This window comes from Lepidothrix coronata, unplaced genomic scaffold, assembly GCF_001604755.1.
Source record: "Lepidothrix coronata isolate B3197 unplaced genomic scaffold, Lepidothrix_coronata-1.0 Scaffold140, whole genome shotgun sequence".
Lineage (NCBI taxonomy): Eukaryota > Metazoa > Chordata > Aves > Passeriformes > Pipridae > Lepidothrix > Lepidothrix coronata.
In genome coordinates, this window is record NW_016690320.1 from 2,189,017 (window position 1) to 2,204,108 (window position 15,092).

At 37.4% G+C, this 15,092-nt stretch overlaps 1 protein-coding gene across 1 annotated transcript in view; it reads right to left on the minus strand.

The window, feature by feature from the left end:
- LOC108503527 (protein unc-13 homolog A-like) overlaps window positions 1-15,092 on the minus strand; it is a 43,665-nt gene that overhangs the window by 11,682 nt on the left and 16,891 nt on the right. The window contains exon 7 of the mRNA XM_017827553.1: window positions 9,161-9,227. Within this exon, the coding sequence (XP_017683042.1) occupies window positions 9,161-9,227 (67 nt within the window). The remainder of the gene's footprint in view (window positions 1-9,160; window positions 9,228-15,092) is intronic.

Sequence of the window (15,092 nt, forward strand, 5' to 3'; positions counted from 1 at the left end):
CTTACTTACTTACAACTGATGTCATAACAAAGTTGTCTTATACCTCTGTTCAGCCCACCCTCACATAGATATGATGTTAGGAACTTCCTATAGTAAGTCTATGAGCAGTGTTAGCTGTGTACAGTAGCTAACATTCTCACAGTTCTGGAAGCCAACACCTGTAAGTCAATGACTGGAAGGAAACTACAGTGAACCTAGAGGAGGCATCCATGCCAGCCTTTGACAAACTAACACAGAGGAGCAGTTTGCATGTGTGGGCCACAAGTGTTTTTGTGGTTACTTGCCAGTATCCTGACACGTCGATGAAGCTGACCTTAGAGAACCATAGCTTTAAGTATTCCCACTGATTTACTGTATATCCCAAACATAGTGCTAAAGATGTAATTCCCACACTTAGAAGGAACAGGAGAAATACACGTATTTACAGGTGAATATATACACAATGTACAGAGTTGCAATTTGTTACACAATTCTAACTAATCCCTGCGGCTTAATGGACAAAAAAGCGAAAACCCACCCAAACCAAACACCATCACCACCCACCCCAAACCATATCCCAAACGAAAACCCCAAAGGGCAGCTGCAAGCCTTCATCGAGAAAAGAGTTATTCTATGTGCCTTTTTCCAGGATTACATGATTATGACTTTCAGAGATGATTCTTTGAATTCTTAGAAATAAAAGCCCATCCTCTGAAAATATTTCAGTAATTTATATCACTGTTTTTGCATAATAAACCCGACATGAAATAACATGTGACTATTTTAGATATTATTTGACAATTTCTATTGTTTAATACCTGTATTGAAATGCTGACAACAGTAAACTGACAGAACAACTTCGAAGTAATTTATATTTTGTGATGGATTTCATGATGGAAAGTTGGAAAAGCTGTCACAGAGTTAAGCTCTCTCCCACATGACACCTCCCCAGCCTGCTTAAGGGATGGTTATTTCTTCCCTTTTATCTAAGAAAGGACTGTGTCACTTCTTAAACCTAATCAATTAATTTAGGAGAACTCTAATCCTGCAGTTAAACCACGCTGCTGTGGCGGGAGCAGGCCGGGGATGAGGCCGGGAAGGGCCGTTTCCCGAGGGATGCGCCGCTCCCGGCGGCCACGCCGCTCCCCGCGCGCCCCCTGCCGACCTCATCCCGGGGAAACATCCCACACCCACAGCCCTTCCCAACGTTTCTAAAAGCGCATGGAATACATCCTCTCCCCTCCACTTTTTTTATTTATTTTTTTTTTGGAAGCGCACACACAGAGTTTAAACTATATTTCCCCTTTTTTTTTCTATGCAATTATTATTTCACTTACTGTAAAGCTCAGCGTTTTCACTAAAAAGATAGGGGCTATGTTTTGGATGTATGCTGAAAACAGCACTGATAACACAGAGGTTTTTGGTTATGCTGAACAGTGTTTACACAGAGCCAAGGCCTTTTCTGCTTCTCACTCCACCAGCAAGCAGGCTGGGGGTGCACAGGAAGCTGGAAGGGGACACAGCTGGGACAGCTGACCCCAAATGACCAAGGGGATATTCCATATCACATGACATTATACTGAGCATATAAAGCTGGAGGAAGAAAGAGGAAGAGGGGGGATGTTTGGAGTGTCACGCTTACCCTCCAATTCTGTCCCCCATCCCACTGGGGGACGAGCAAGTGAGAAGCTGTGTGGGGCTTAGTTGCTGTCTGGGCTTAAATCACAATAGGGTAAACTCATTGGAACAAAAGTGACCTAGAGAGGAAGAATTACAGCATCTCCCTTCCACAAAACCTGCAGTCATATACTTAAATTCAAGTGTATACTTAACAGTGCTACTAACTACAGTAATTAAGAGCTGTTTCAAGATTTGTCAAGAGTGGCAGCAGCACAGAAAGGTATAGCAATAAAGAGCACACCAACAAACTTGAAAAGAAAAAAATTATTTGGCAGCGAATTAAAACAACCAACCCCATTAATGTGAAAATGGTTAAAGAGGGTAGATGGCAAGAAAGATCCATAATGATAAAGTAGACAGATGCTGCAAGGATTCTAGAAAATCAGTGCTTTCAACGATTGTACCCACAGTGCTGGGATTGCCAGAGCCAAGAGTTACATCTTTTATCATAAATCTGGAAGCCAAGTAATTTGCTCTCCTGGATCTCTTTTTCCCAAGGCCTCTCACTCCAGCTACTGCTCAGATTCCATCACTATCATTCATTGGCTTTTCAGTGTATGACCTGTCATTGTCTTTGCTGGGATTCTGAGCTCCTCAGTGCTCCATTCGTGGCTGCTCTCAGCTCTCTGTCCTATCCCAGATCTCCCACTGATATGACTGCAGGTTATCCCGGTATTTCTCTCTCCTCACCATAGGACTTCTTTCCCTTTCCTGCATCATGAGAGGTAGTCTGCCAATTCTTATAATTAACAACCTCTAACATAACGGATTCTTGCCCTCACAATCCTCACTATTTATCTTCACTGCATTCCAAATGGCAGCTTTTGCCTCCACAGAACGGTGCCCGTAAAGGACAGCCCAGCTGATTCACAGTAACTGGCTTATTTGTCCTGGTTTTTGTGAAACACAGATTATCACTTGTAAACTTTCCCCTATGGGAAACCTGTTGAGTTTCAGTCTTCTAAAGTATTCTCCTTTTAAAAGCATTGCCTCAAATGCTCACAAAACTCTCTATAATTCAATTACAAATACGCACCAGGACCTCTATAATTCTATAGCACATTTAATTAGCCTCGGGTTACTAATAAAAAAATCATTTAACAGAAGTCCAAAGACAACCTGCAAAATGCCATAACATTGTTACTCAAAACAGGAGGAAGAGAAAGAATGTTACAATGATCCCTTTTTGAACTATGAAGCAAAGGAAAGAACTGAAGTTTCATTGTGGAAGAGAGCATGTTATATTCCTGTTTATTGATATTCTATTGTGACAGCCAAGAGCAAAAGCTTAGGTTTCTTACCCTCTGTTGTGAATCATTGTATCTCACTTTTTGAAGCGAAAAGCAGAGTGATAATTCTTTTTCTGACCTTGCCTAACAGAATCCTCAAATAATGGTGCAGCAGCTCAAAGGTTTCTCCCAGGGTCTATAATTCTTAATACCTTCAATTAACTGAAGAAAGGAATTTTCAATTTTCACATCAATTTAAGAGGTGAAGGCAGGGAATAAATTATAGAATGTCTAAACTCACAATACCAGACTTAAAATAAGTCTTCAAATAAGTTAACTGTAGCTTTATTCAGATAAAAGACCTCTCCATTTTCTTTTATTCACAATTATATCAATTTATAAAACATTTTCTCCCCAAGAAACTTTCAGAGGAAGTAATTCCAGAAGGAAAAAAAAATAATCAAGTATGTTAGTGTGTTTACCTAGAATGATAGGAAATAAAAGAAACAAAAGCAATTTGGTCAAAATTGATGGAAGTGTGATTTGATCTTTTTACATGGAATCTATCCTGCACGAAAGTCATAAGACATGGAAGACAAGGTGGTGGAATAAATTTTAACTTAAAACACATTCCAATTATAATTAATCTGAGCTGGATAATTTACAGGGCAGCATAAAACTGCTGTTGTATGGAAGAAATTGCAAGTTATATTTATTGCTTTTTGTGACTTTCCTCCATGCCTCAGATATGGGAGCTGTTCTCCTGAACCACAGCTGAATTTCTAACCCATTATCTCTACTTAGAGCTGTGCATTCCAGGCTGGAATCAGGGTGAAGTCGTGCACGATTTTTGAAGCCATGAAGGAAGATGAATTAATCTCCCATGATCTCTTTGAGGAAAGAATTGATGTTATTTGCAATCATTGTACTCCTTGTTGTGGGTTCACTGGTCACGAGTGAGATACACTCTTGAACTTCTGCCCTAAATGTGAATCTCCTTTTGCCAAAGTAAACTTTCTAAGCACAACTTTTTGAAAGCCTCAAAAGCAACTATGGAGTGATCTTAGAACTGTCAGTCCAATTGCCCCACATCAACCTTTTTACCTCCATGTAAACTCAGGCAGTTCAGACAGAAGGTAGTCAAGATAATTTCTATTATAGAACTAGGACTGCTTGATATAGCCAATCAATAATTTTCTTCATGTAAAAACTGTGATTCATAAAGCAAAGACATCCCAGAAATTCCTTTGAATCATCGAGTATTTTCATTTTCCTCATGCACCAACTAACCTTCTAATCATTGTCAAAATATCTTCAAGTTGGCAAACCTGCACGGATCCTAAATTCATTTAATTGAAAAGAAAGTGCACCTCAACATTTCTTTGTTTTCAAATTGTCAGTTTGTCAATTTTTTGTTTAAATATTTCATCTTCAAAATAAATTCACAAGACTAAGAAGAGCAACTTGTTTGCAGCCATTTAGCTCAATCAATATGCTGATTGTCACTCGAACACAACTTTTTAATTGCATCAGGATACAAAATATCTATTATTCATACTTCAAGAAAAGGAAATAATTGTTTATTTCCACTTCAAGACACACTTGCATACAAAACATTTCTTGGAATCGAGAGTTAAAAAATTGTTCAACTGAAAGACTGATTAAAAAAAAAAAGGCAATTTCTTTGGGCCTACTGGAATATTTTAAAGGGAAGTTTTGTGTTAATCTCATAGCCCCATGGCTCCTAAAATAAGATTGATTTCTGCTTACCCAGCCCCAAATTCCCATTGCTGTCACTGTGCAATACCTGCCTCAGTGTTAGTCTATCAAGTTTTGTTTCTGAATAAGACAGTAAATCAATAGTGCTGACAAAATCAGGCACCTGATAACTTCTCTATTAGTGAGTTTTCTCATCCTGAGCTTCACCACTGCGTCCATCACGTAATTCACCACAAATCACAAAGAATAGTACTAGAGCAATACACAATGAATATTTAATTCTACATAATATTTTTTTTAATATTGAAACACACCAATATTTTTTGAATTAATGGCACAATTTGTGGTATACGGATGTATTATGCTCATTTTGCAAAGTTAGGAATAAGGCATCTAGAGAATATTTTGTTGAGGCAAATCTGTACCACTGTCACTGTTGAGCACCAGGTTATAAAAGTGGTTAATATAGTGCCACTATCTCACTGTCTTTTGTCTCCAATACTCACAATTGTCAATAGTTGGGGAATCATAGAAGGGGGAACTTACAAGTGTAGCCTCCCACTTAATGTCAAACTCAGGAATCAGTTAGTATGCTTTGTATTTTATAAAAAGCATATCCATCTCAGAGATGTGACATTTATTTACTTGAATATATTTCAGCAGCAAATAATCTCTACTCCACTTAGGATTAGTAGCTACAGATATAATCAAAGTGACAGACACAACTGAGGTAGGAGGGAGGAAGGGGGAAAATCCACTTGATTTGACTCATGGTTGACATGGAGTTCAAAGAAAAAAAACCCTCTAAGTGAACCTTTTCATAATAATTGCCAGGACTCCATAGCACTCATTTTAAGCTGTTAGAGAACTAAGGCAACCAAACAGAATCTGTTCACCGTTCCTGGCAGTACAGTGAACACAGAACTGCAAGCCAGATACTAGGACTGGGTTACTGTACAAGAATTGTGGTTTGGATTTTTGTTTTTAATCAATATGCAGAAGTGCAATTAGAGGACCCCCCTAGTGTCTTTTTAGAAGTTATTAATTCCTGATATTAAGTTTTCCCTCAAATGCTTAACTCCTCTCCCCTCTCAAATATGGGAAGGATTTCCCTAATGCTTTTATCTTACTATTGCTAGATCTTATATGATTGCAAAAACGTTTAACTATGTCAAGTAGGCATCAAGGCAATTTATTATTTGGAAAGACACACTGGCCAAAACAGTTTGGCACTTTTCCTATCTAGTCAATGTTCAAATAAATATTCATCAGCTACAGCGCCTCTGGTGAACCACTGGGCTGTCATCTCATATCTGATCAGAACAGCCTAATTCAGTTTCTTATTTCCATAGATTATCATTGAAAGCATACATTTCAAATATTCTTACTGGAACTTCAGCCACCTGAATATTTTCTATTGCAGTAACAATTCATGTTTGTTCCACCAGTGAGGAAATACCTGAAGGCCATCAACCTCAGCAAACCACACCTCCCCTCCTCTATTCAAGCTAAATCCACTTCCCTACACTTCCAAGAATAGCTAAAAACTCCCAGAAATTTACTTCTCTGTTCTTAAAGGCCTCCAGTGATTGATTCCCTGCCTACAGCCTGCTCCAAAGACTAAAAACCTCCCTCATGGTTCCTAAAGGCTGTTATTTCTTTTTCCAGCTCTTTATGGATAGAGAAAGTTCCCTTCTTGTGGGAGTAGTATCTTACAGTAGTTGCCTACACACACAGATTACTTTCAGTGGAAAATTACTTACTTTGCTTTATATGTTTGTTTGCCTCCATTATGAGGCTCTGTGCATATTGTATCTTCTGCAAAATACATCAGGATTGTCTATTCTTCTGATCTTACTGTGCTGCACAGGTTTTTTTTAATTGATGGCCCTTTTTATCCCCAATAATACTTGCAAGTGTGAAGCTTATTTTGATAGGCATTGGCAGGGGTTCATCCTTCATGCCTCTCAGATTTTCTGAGCAAACAATGGCACTAAGTGTCACATCAATCGTGTTATATCAATGATGAGATGATACCAGTGTACTGTTCCTGAAAACCAGTTTATTTTCAGAAAGAAAAGACAAAGCAAAGTGACCAAGACAATCCACAATGCAAGAGACTGAAGCATAAAGGACTAAAGATGTAAGTGTATTTCAGGCAAAATAATTTTATAAGGAGAAAAAAAATCTCATTCAAATTAATCTGTAGCTTAAAAGAAAGAAAAAGAAATTCTTTACATTTAAGCAAACTACAAAACTGATGTAACAAGTGATCAGACCTTACATTTTGTTTTGCTTTGTGCGATATCTCTTAATGTGTGCATAGGCCCAGGAAAATCAAGAGCTTATCTGAGTAAAATGCTAGCATGTAACTTTGTATTATATACTTTTCACTTTAAAAGGCCATTAATTAGGAATAGCATTAGAATGAAATTCTAACAAATGTTCAACACTAGACACATGCTCGGTGCAGGAATCATGACAAGAGCACAAACTACACAACTGAAAATACAGAACTTGTCCATTTCCTCTTATTCCCTTTTCCATTAGGATGGAAAAATCTTAACATAATGTTCAGTTATATAGCATTAGAATGATTTAAATACTTTTTAAGTTAAGGTTTCCTCCCCTCTACTTCTATCTCTGCAGGACAACTCGGCCCTTCAAGAACTGTGTTTCCATAGTCTCCAATGTCCCAGATTTCTACTAAATTTACAACTAGAAGATATGAAGAACCAAGTTTAACACGTGGCTTATAATGAAACAGTAACTTGAGATTTAAATGACTCTATAAGTATTTATAGAAATTTTCATCTTCAAAGAGTTCTAAGTGAGGTAAATATTTACACATCCCATCCCACCTAATCTTCAAATTCTTTAAAGACTTACAATAAATTTGCCACCATCTTTCAGCCCCAAACTGATGCTACACTAACTGCTGAGCAATCTGCTCTTATTTCAGTGCACTGAGATATTTTGACAACTTTGCTAAAGAAAAAACACCAATGGCACAGTGACAAGCCAAAATTCCAGCTCATACATATTAACTTGCTTACTTAACCATCTTCTAAATGCTGACCTCGAAATTACTTTGAAGAACTGTAGTGGGAAGAAGTGCAATATTAATATCCCTTTATTCAAATACTTCTTTTAACATTTGAACAAAATGCAGCTGAGTCATCAAGTCATAAAGTTGCTGACCATATGACATAAGTGATTTGGTTTTAAACTCAGAAATGAATGTATCCCACTGACTGGGCAACGAAACACACACTGAAGGATGGTTCTTCACAGAAGAATTTTTGAATGAGCATCTTAAAACTACTGCAAACTCTTTCTACAAAACAAAACTGGATTACTTGGCATATCTAACTCTTCTGTTTGATATCAGTTAGACCAGGACTTTTTGTCCTGCCTTCCTCCTACAGTGAGATAACATTTGGCATAAAAGAAAGAAGAGATCAAACCAGTGACAGACACAGTAAGACGCACAAACTGAGATCATGTGAATCAGATAAGTATTTTTCCCATGACACCTCAGTAAAAACAAAATTTTCCCCATGCTTTTCACACAGGCACAGTCTATGGATTATCACAAAGGCAAGAGAATCCAGTAAAAAATAAATAGGACTTGGCCCCCAAAAGAACAGGAAAAAAATCAGCTCAAAATAAACTGGTGCATCTTGAATGGAGTTTGACTCATATTTACTATAAACAGGTTTGGCTTTACCATGAAACCATAGAAGTGACATTTTACAGCCCACTACCTGAGAATAAGCAGTATTTCCAAAAGGCCTACACACAAATGAAACAGGAAGATAAGTCCATGACTCTCTAGCTTTTTGGTAGGTCACTGGACACACTAAGGACATAACTGCAGTGTTTCTCAGAAGTTATCAACAATAGTTTTGCAGGTTGGAAGACTGGTCAAAAAACTGATGACATCTGAATTCCCAACCATTGTGGTGAGGCCATGGTTTGTACAGTTTAAGAGCAACAGTGAGACAGAAAATACTTAGCACCATTATTGACCACATAAACAGATGAAGTGATAGTAATAATTTCTCTTAATTATCACATCTAATTAAAAAAAATCCCTATTTAGGCAGTAGTATCATCAGTAGAACTTAGAATATTTTTTTCTAGGAAAAAATCTTCTTAAACAATTTTTATTAAATATTATTGAAGTACTGATGTTTCTCAACATCAAAAATTATTCAAAAAAAGATGTCTGAGGTTATCGATTCTGGATTAATATACAATACAGATAAGAAGGCCAATCTACAATCACTCCTCATGCATCTAAAGTTTCAGAATCTCGTCCTCTTTCTGTTTCAGAAGTCAAAAATCCTGAGGTGAGGGAACAACATGGATTTAAGAACCAATGGAAGGGACTGTCTCTACAACCAGAAACTCAGCAGTCACATCCTCAGGTCCTGCTGTAATTAAGTAGCAGTTTATATGAACTACAAACCTTATACTAAATTCTCCCTCAAACCTAGGAAATTTTTGAATTACAGTAACACATCAGTAGCTTTAAGAGCTATTCTTACCTTCTGTATAGCCCTGGCCCATCGTGCTTTTGCAAAATTACCTCCATCACCCTGGAATGTATTTCTCCTGGAGAAAGGGAGGGGAAAAATAGTCAGAACATGAAAAGAAATAACTAAAAGAGCTCTTTGACCCACTGTGGGCAAGTGGGTCAAAGTCAAATAGCTCCATCATCCATTTCTTCTGTATATAGTATTCTCTATATCCTAGAATATATTAGCTCTGTGGAAGTTATTCTTGACATCGAGTTATGGAAGCTTATCCTGGTAATTTGCATAAGGGTAACTTTACACTTAGCAGGATGTGCTGGTTTCGGCTGATCCAAATTTCACACTCTCTTATCCTCTGACTCAATATGAGCTGTTTAGTAAGGACTGTTTCAGTGAATGGTTTGCTTTGTCAATATTAAATCCAAACAAGCTGTGGAAAATAATGGAGGAAAGCACTTCATTATGATCTATTTAGGCCTCAACATGGAAGATTTATTTTATTTATATCTGATGAATGACAAGAGACCATGAGCTAAGTTAACAGTTTTTACAGAGATGATCAGGTTAAAGATAATCAACTAATGCATTTTTACATTACTTCAGTCTATTTTCAACTCCAGCCCACTTTTTCCAAAAGGCAAATAAAAGTAACAGTCTAAGAAAATCTGATAGTGCTGTTACAAACAGCTCTGTTTCTCTTGTAGGTTTTGAATGTTAAAATAAAATATTGAAGTTGAAATTTTTTTTAAAGTTTGATAATTAATAATTTTGTCTTATTTTCACCAGACTTGAAGATAAGGGTAGAAAAATTTATTTTTTCCCCATATTTCCCTGCTTATTTCCAAATACTGTGCCACTCTCTACTTAGGCAGCTGGTTGATAAAAGAAACCAGAATGTACACAGTAAAGAGTCCCTTGACCTGATGGTGATTTGACTGTAAAGTGAGATCACAGCACACATATAGTTGATATACAGAGAAAAAATAAGCAGATGCTAGACAGTAACTACAGCAAAGCACATGGAAGTATTTTTATATGCTGATTTTCTCTGCTGTAACAGAATACTAAACTGCATTCTGCAACAATTCAGATATACTCAAGCAGAGAAGACTGGCTCACACTATCATCTTTGGATTACAGGGGGTTCCCTGAAATCTAGGCGTTCACTGGCTTGAAAAGACTTGATTCCTATTCCTCATACTATTATCAGGGTATAACAGACCATTGGCAAAGGAATATATTTCCAATTATAGCAGCTCATAAATCAGGATTACAAGGTCTTTTGCATCAAATGGCAGGAGGAGAAGGGGAAAACAACCACAGCAAAAAAACCCCAAACCACCAGGAGAGGGGAAAAAAAAAAAAAGGGAAACCTTTGAATTTCCTCAGTAAAGGCATTTCCTTCTGAGGCACAGAGTGAGTGCTACCACAACTCTTTGCAAACTGAATTAAAGGAGTTACTGAGAAACCACACTACACGAAAACAGACCCCCCCCCCAAAAAAAAAAAAGCCACCATATAGAAGCTTACATTTAGCCCAACAAATCTTTGAAATATAATCTGTTATGCGATTGGTTGCCCCCACATAGGAGTTGCACACTTGCACAGGCCTATTAGAATGAGAGCTCATTATTCAGCTATTTCACAACCCCTGTGCAGAACGTTGTTTTAACCTGAAAAATGCTAATTCAGTTCATGGCTGTTAAGCACAGGTTAAAATAGTTAGTGTAGGCTCTACCACTCTTGCCAGATTCTAAGTAATTCAAAAGACACTTGTACAAAAACAGTTAAGTCGCAAAATAAAAATGTACAGTAACATTCTATAGATACAGTTTACAAAGGACAGTAGCAGCCTGTTTACTAAGTAAAGTTGTTGGAGCGTATTTCTGTTATATTTCAGTGTCATCCCTTGGTCTACACATTACTATTTAATTATCTTGGACTTTTGGAACAGTGCTCTTTTATTTGAGGAGAAAAATGTTCTCTCTGATACACACAGCTGAGTGCACATGATGCAAACTAAGTGTGAAGAGGCTTTTCTTCCCCTGCCCTCATCTCTGAGGCTGCATCCTTGCAGGTTCAGCCTTTTTCCTTTTCACAACTATTTTTTTTTTTTTTTTTTTTTTATTGTAAGGTAAATCAACCAAGTGATACTAGTAATGGTTCCACTCCATTCTGCAGCTGTTAACTAGACTGGAAATACTAGGTAATAATTAACCTTAGGAATTATTAAGGTAATTAACCTCAAAGTCAGATGGAGAGTGCCAGTGTTGATTCAGAGGGAACAGAAAAAAACAGCTTTTATTGTCTTAACTGAAGGTAGGTAAGGTCAGGAGCACTCTTAAATTTGGAGGCATAATGTTCACAGGCAGACAAAATCATTTAACTGGTTTGCACTTCAGGAGGACATTGGGCTGTGACCAGACTGCTGAGCAGAGCAGGTAAATGAGGCAGTTGAATACACTTCTGTTTGTGCCACGTAGAAACTCAGCACAGACAGACACAGCCAGACAGCTTTTTACCTGTCCACTGCCTGCTGACACAAGGATGGGTCCAGTTTAGACAAATGATTGTTAATTTTCTATTCAGATCTAGTAAAACTAATCAGTTACCTGGCAGAAAACAATTTATCAATACTGAACAAAGCCTCCAGATGACACATGATTTGCAGGAATTCTGAGCAACAAACACCAAGAAGATACTGCTGGGAATCATTTGTCCTGGCAACTGAACTATGCACAAGGAATGCATCATGTTCCAGGCAAATGCATTGCTACAATTTTTTGAAACTAAGAACTTAAACAAGAATAGATTAGGAGAACTTCAAACAAGCATTAAGTCAGAAAATAAGGCAATCACAGCTATAATTAGAAAAGCATTAATTGCAAGTGGTAGAACAACAAAAAGCTTGAAAACAAATGACAAATGCCTTAGGAGGGCCTGAAAATCACACTGATTCGCCATTCCTGCAACATAATGTCCAGCTGCAGTCTCTGAACCAACACAGATCACAGGAACAACAGGCTGTAGAACCAGAAGAAAAGCCTCTGGAAAAGTCCAACAATATTTAGATCCAGAAAGCTGAGCAAGCAGCCCAGGTAAAAATTTTGATGCACCATGCATCAAACCAGCAGGCTTCCACATCTCCCAGCGGGAAGGATCAAAATAACAAATTTTGTTGCCGTGATTTACCAAGAGAACACAGTTACATGCACAGGAAGGCACAGGTTAGATAAACACGAGGGCTCTTCAGGCTGGTTTATTGAAAGAAGTCTTTAATAGACAACAAAAGTCACACTGAAACTTTTATTTAATAGATGTTTTCCCTGTCAATTTTGCTGCACAATTACATTAAAATTGGTCTAGTATTTCAGCGATGATTTGCATTTTCGCAGCACCTCTTGTAAAATTAAATCGCACTGCAGGCTCCATTGTAAAGCAGTTAATTATAAAGCAGTTGCAGTGTGGCCACATATGGACAAATAACGACATCTTCTGAATGCTTATTTGTTTGTAATAGGCAATCCCGAACATCTGCATGGGTTTGTAAGCATTCATCACTAGTGTCAATATTGTCAGCTTTGACTATAACTGGAAATAAACTGGGGAAGAAAAACTGAAATAATCACACTCTATTATGACATATTATGACAATTTTTTACTCAGCAACTTCCACTCCCCACTAGCAGCAGCCAAGCCGAAACAAACATCACGTGCTCAAATCAATCTCTAATGGACAGATCAAGCAGATTTGTACTTTGGTAGTATACTATTACAAAACCGGGATTTTTTATTTTCTTTTCCTTTAAAATATCCTTCCCAGAACATTCCAGTAATGGTAATTCTCGTACAAATATAGGATAAGGATGCTAATGGCAATTTTGAACTTTATTTTACATTCTTTTATAGTTCAGGAGGAGGATAGAAAAGAATAAATAAAGATGAATGACAGCTTCTCTGTTGTTTATAAAACCTTTCAAGTGCCGCACTTCCAGTGCTGTAACTTCTGAAACAATTTAATGTGCATTGGAAGTATGTCAGTTTGTAAGAGACTCAAAACTTCAGTGTGAGGATTTCCACATTTGTTACTCATTTAGGCTGCAGCAGCACAAGTCTTTGGGACTGTCTCTGTTGGTGCAGTTGCTACCCCAGCCTTGCACATCAGGCCAAAGTGACATTACTTGTATTAACTGCACCTGGGCTACAAAACGTTGTCCTCGTTATAGCACCTGCCAGGGATTATCTGAAGCTGATTGCACTGAAATGGTTTCCAGCTGAAAACAAGGTGCTCTAAATCACTAGCTTTCAAGTCAGCTCATGCACTTAGGATAAGGGAACACTATTCTTATTGGAAAATATGTCTGGGATGTGGAACTATGGAAATGGTATCCCATTAAGGATTATTGTACTATAAAGTTATAATTCAATTTTAATTTTTTTCATAGGCCTCAATTATACAGTATAGATAAAAAAATCAGTATAACATTAAAAAGCTGTGCAATAAGTAGCAGTTTAGTAGAACACTAAGAGTAACTGTAGGCCCTACTTGTCCATCTTAGCTATAATCACATTAAAAGGAAATTATTGATGTGGTAAAATTGCAAGGGAAAATTAAGTGATTTAGGCTTTCCACGGTTAGTGCTATCACAGTGAGACCTACTTTTTTAAGCCTCACATAGATTAATATGATTTAGCATTACCCAACTGCCTCATAGATATTTTTGTGTGTCAGTAGCAAAAGAAGGCAGATTTTCCTCCAAGATGTTTTTTGGTAGCACTAAATCTATACCCTTACACAAGTTCCCTTTTGCAGATGCTTAAGTTGCACTTAAAACTTAGTTTCCAAACACCAACCAGTTACTCAACTCTACAGTAAAATTTTAGTTTTAAATTTGACTATTATTTTATTTTCCATCTGCTTTCTTACTGTCCAAAATCAGAAGTTTCAGTAGCTGTATTATCATCTTCAATCACATGTTTATATCAATTAGATTACTGCTGGCTTTCACTTCAAATAGTTTACATTTCTGAGTTCTTGGTGGGTTTTGTCTGTTTTAAAGCTAAAATTGCAAGACCTTAGTTTCTTTGGGAGAAGGTAATTCATTTTTTCAGCTTATATTTTAAGAGCAACATTATTACAGTAACGAAATAACATTTTCTGATTTCTTTGAGATCACCTTGTATAAGTGCCTAAAACACATAATACAGCAATAACATGTTTTCTAACCATCCAAGTCCTAATGCTTAGCAAGGCATGAACAGAAACAAAACTATGCTTACATATATGCTTTACTTAAGTTCTTAGAGTTTTTCCTCCACCACTCTTACACAGGTTACTCATCTAATCATTAAGAACTTAAGTCTTATACAAGACCTACGTCTTTTGACTCACCTCTAGAGAAGATGAATAGTTTGAAGCTATGCATTTATCCTCATAACAGAACTCATGTTTTGACTTTTTCCTCCACTTCTTTACAAAACTTTTGTAGGCACAATCCACATGGATGTCGACCTTCACACCCTGAAAGAAGATGTCTGCCCCTGCTTGTTTCTAGAAATACCCCTGAGCCAAGTGCACTGCCAGCACAGCTGCTCCAGATAACCCAACAATTACTGCAGCCCTCCCACCACTGCCCTTCCAGGGGATAATTAACTATCTGTTGCAATGAAAGTACTTTCATCTGCCTGGTGTCTTTTCACCCTTCAGACTATTGCGAAGTCTGACCTCAGTGTGAATTATTTATTGGTTGCTGCTGTCTCTGTTAAAGCTGATTCAGAAAGTCCCACCTTGCTTTAACAATTACTTTCCAGTTAGGTTATCTGAGTATTCTGACTTCTCATATGACCCAGCAAACTTTTGTTTTATAACAGGTAGAGAAACAGCAAACTTTTCTGTATAGCTGAGAATAGGTACTGGGAAAGAGAGGTGATAACTACTTAAACT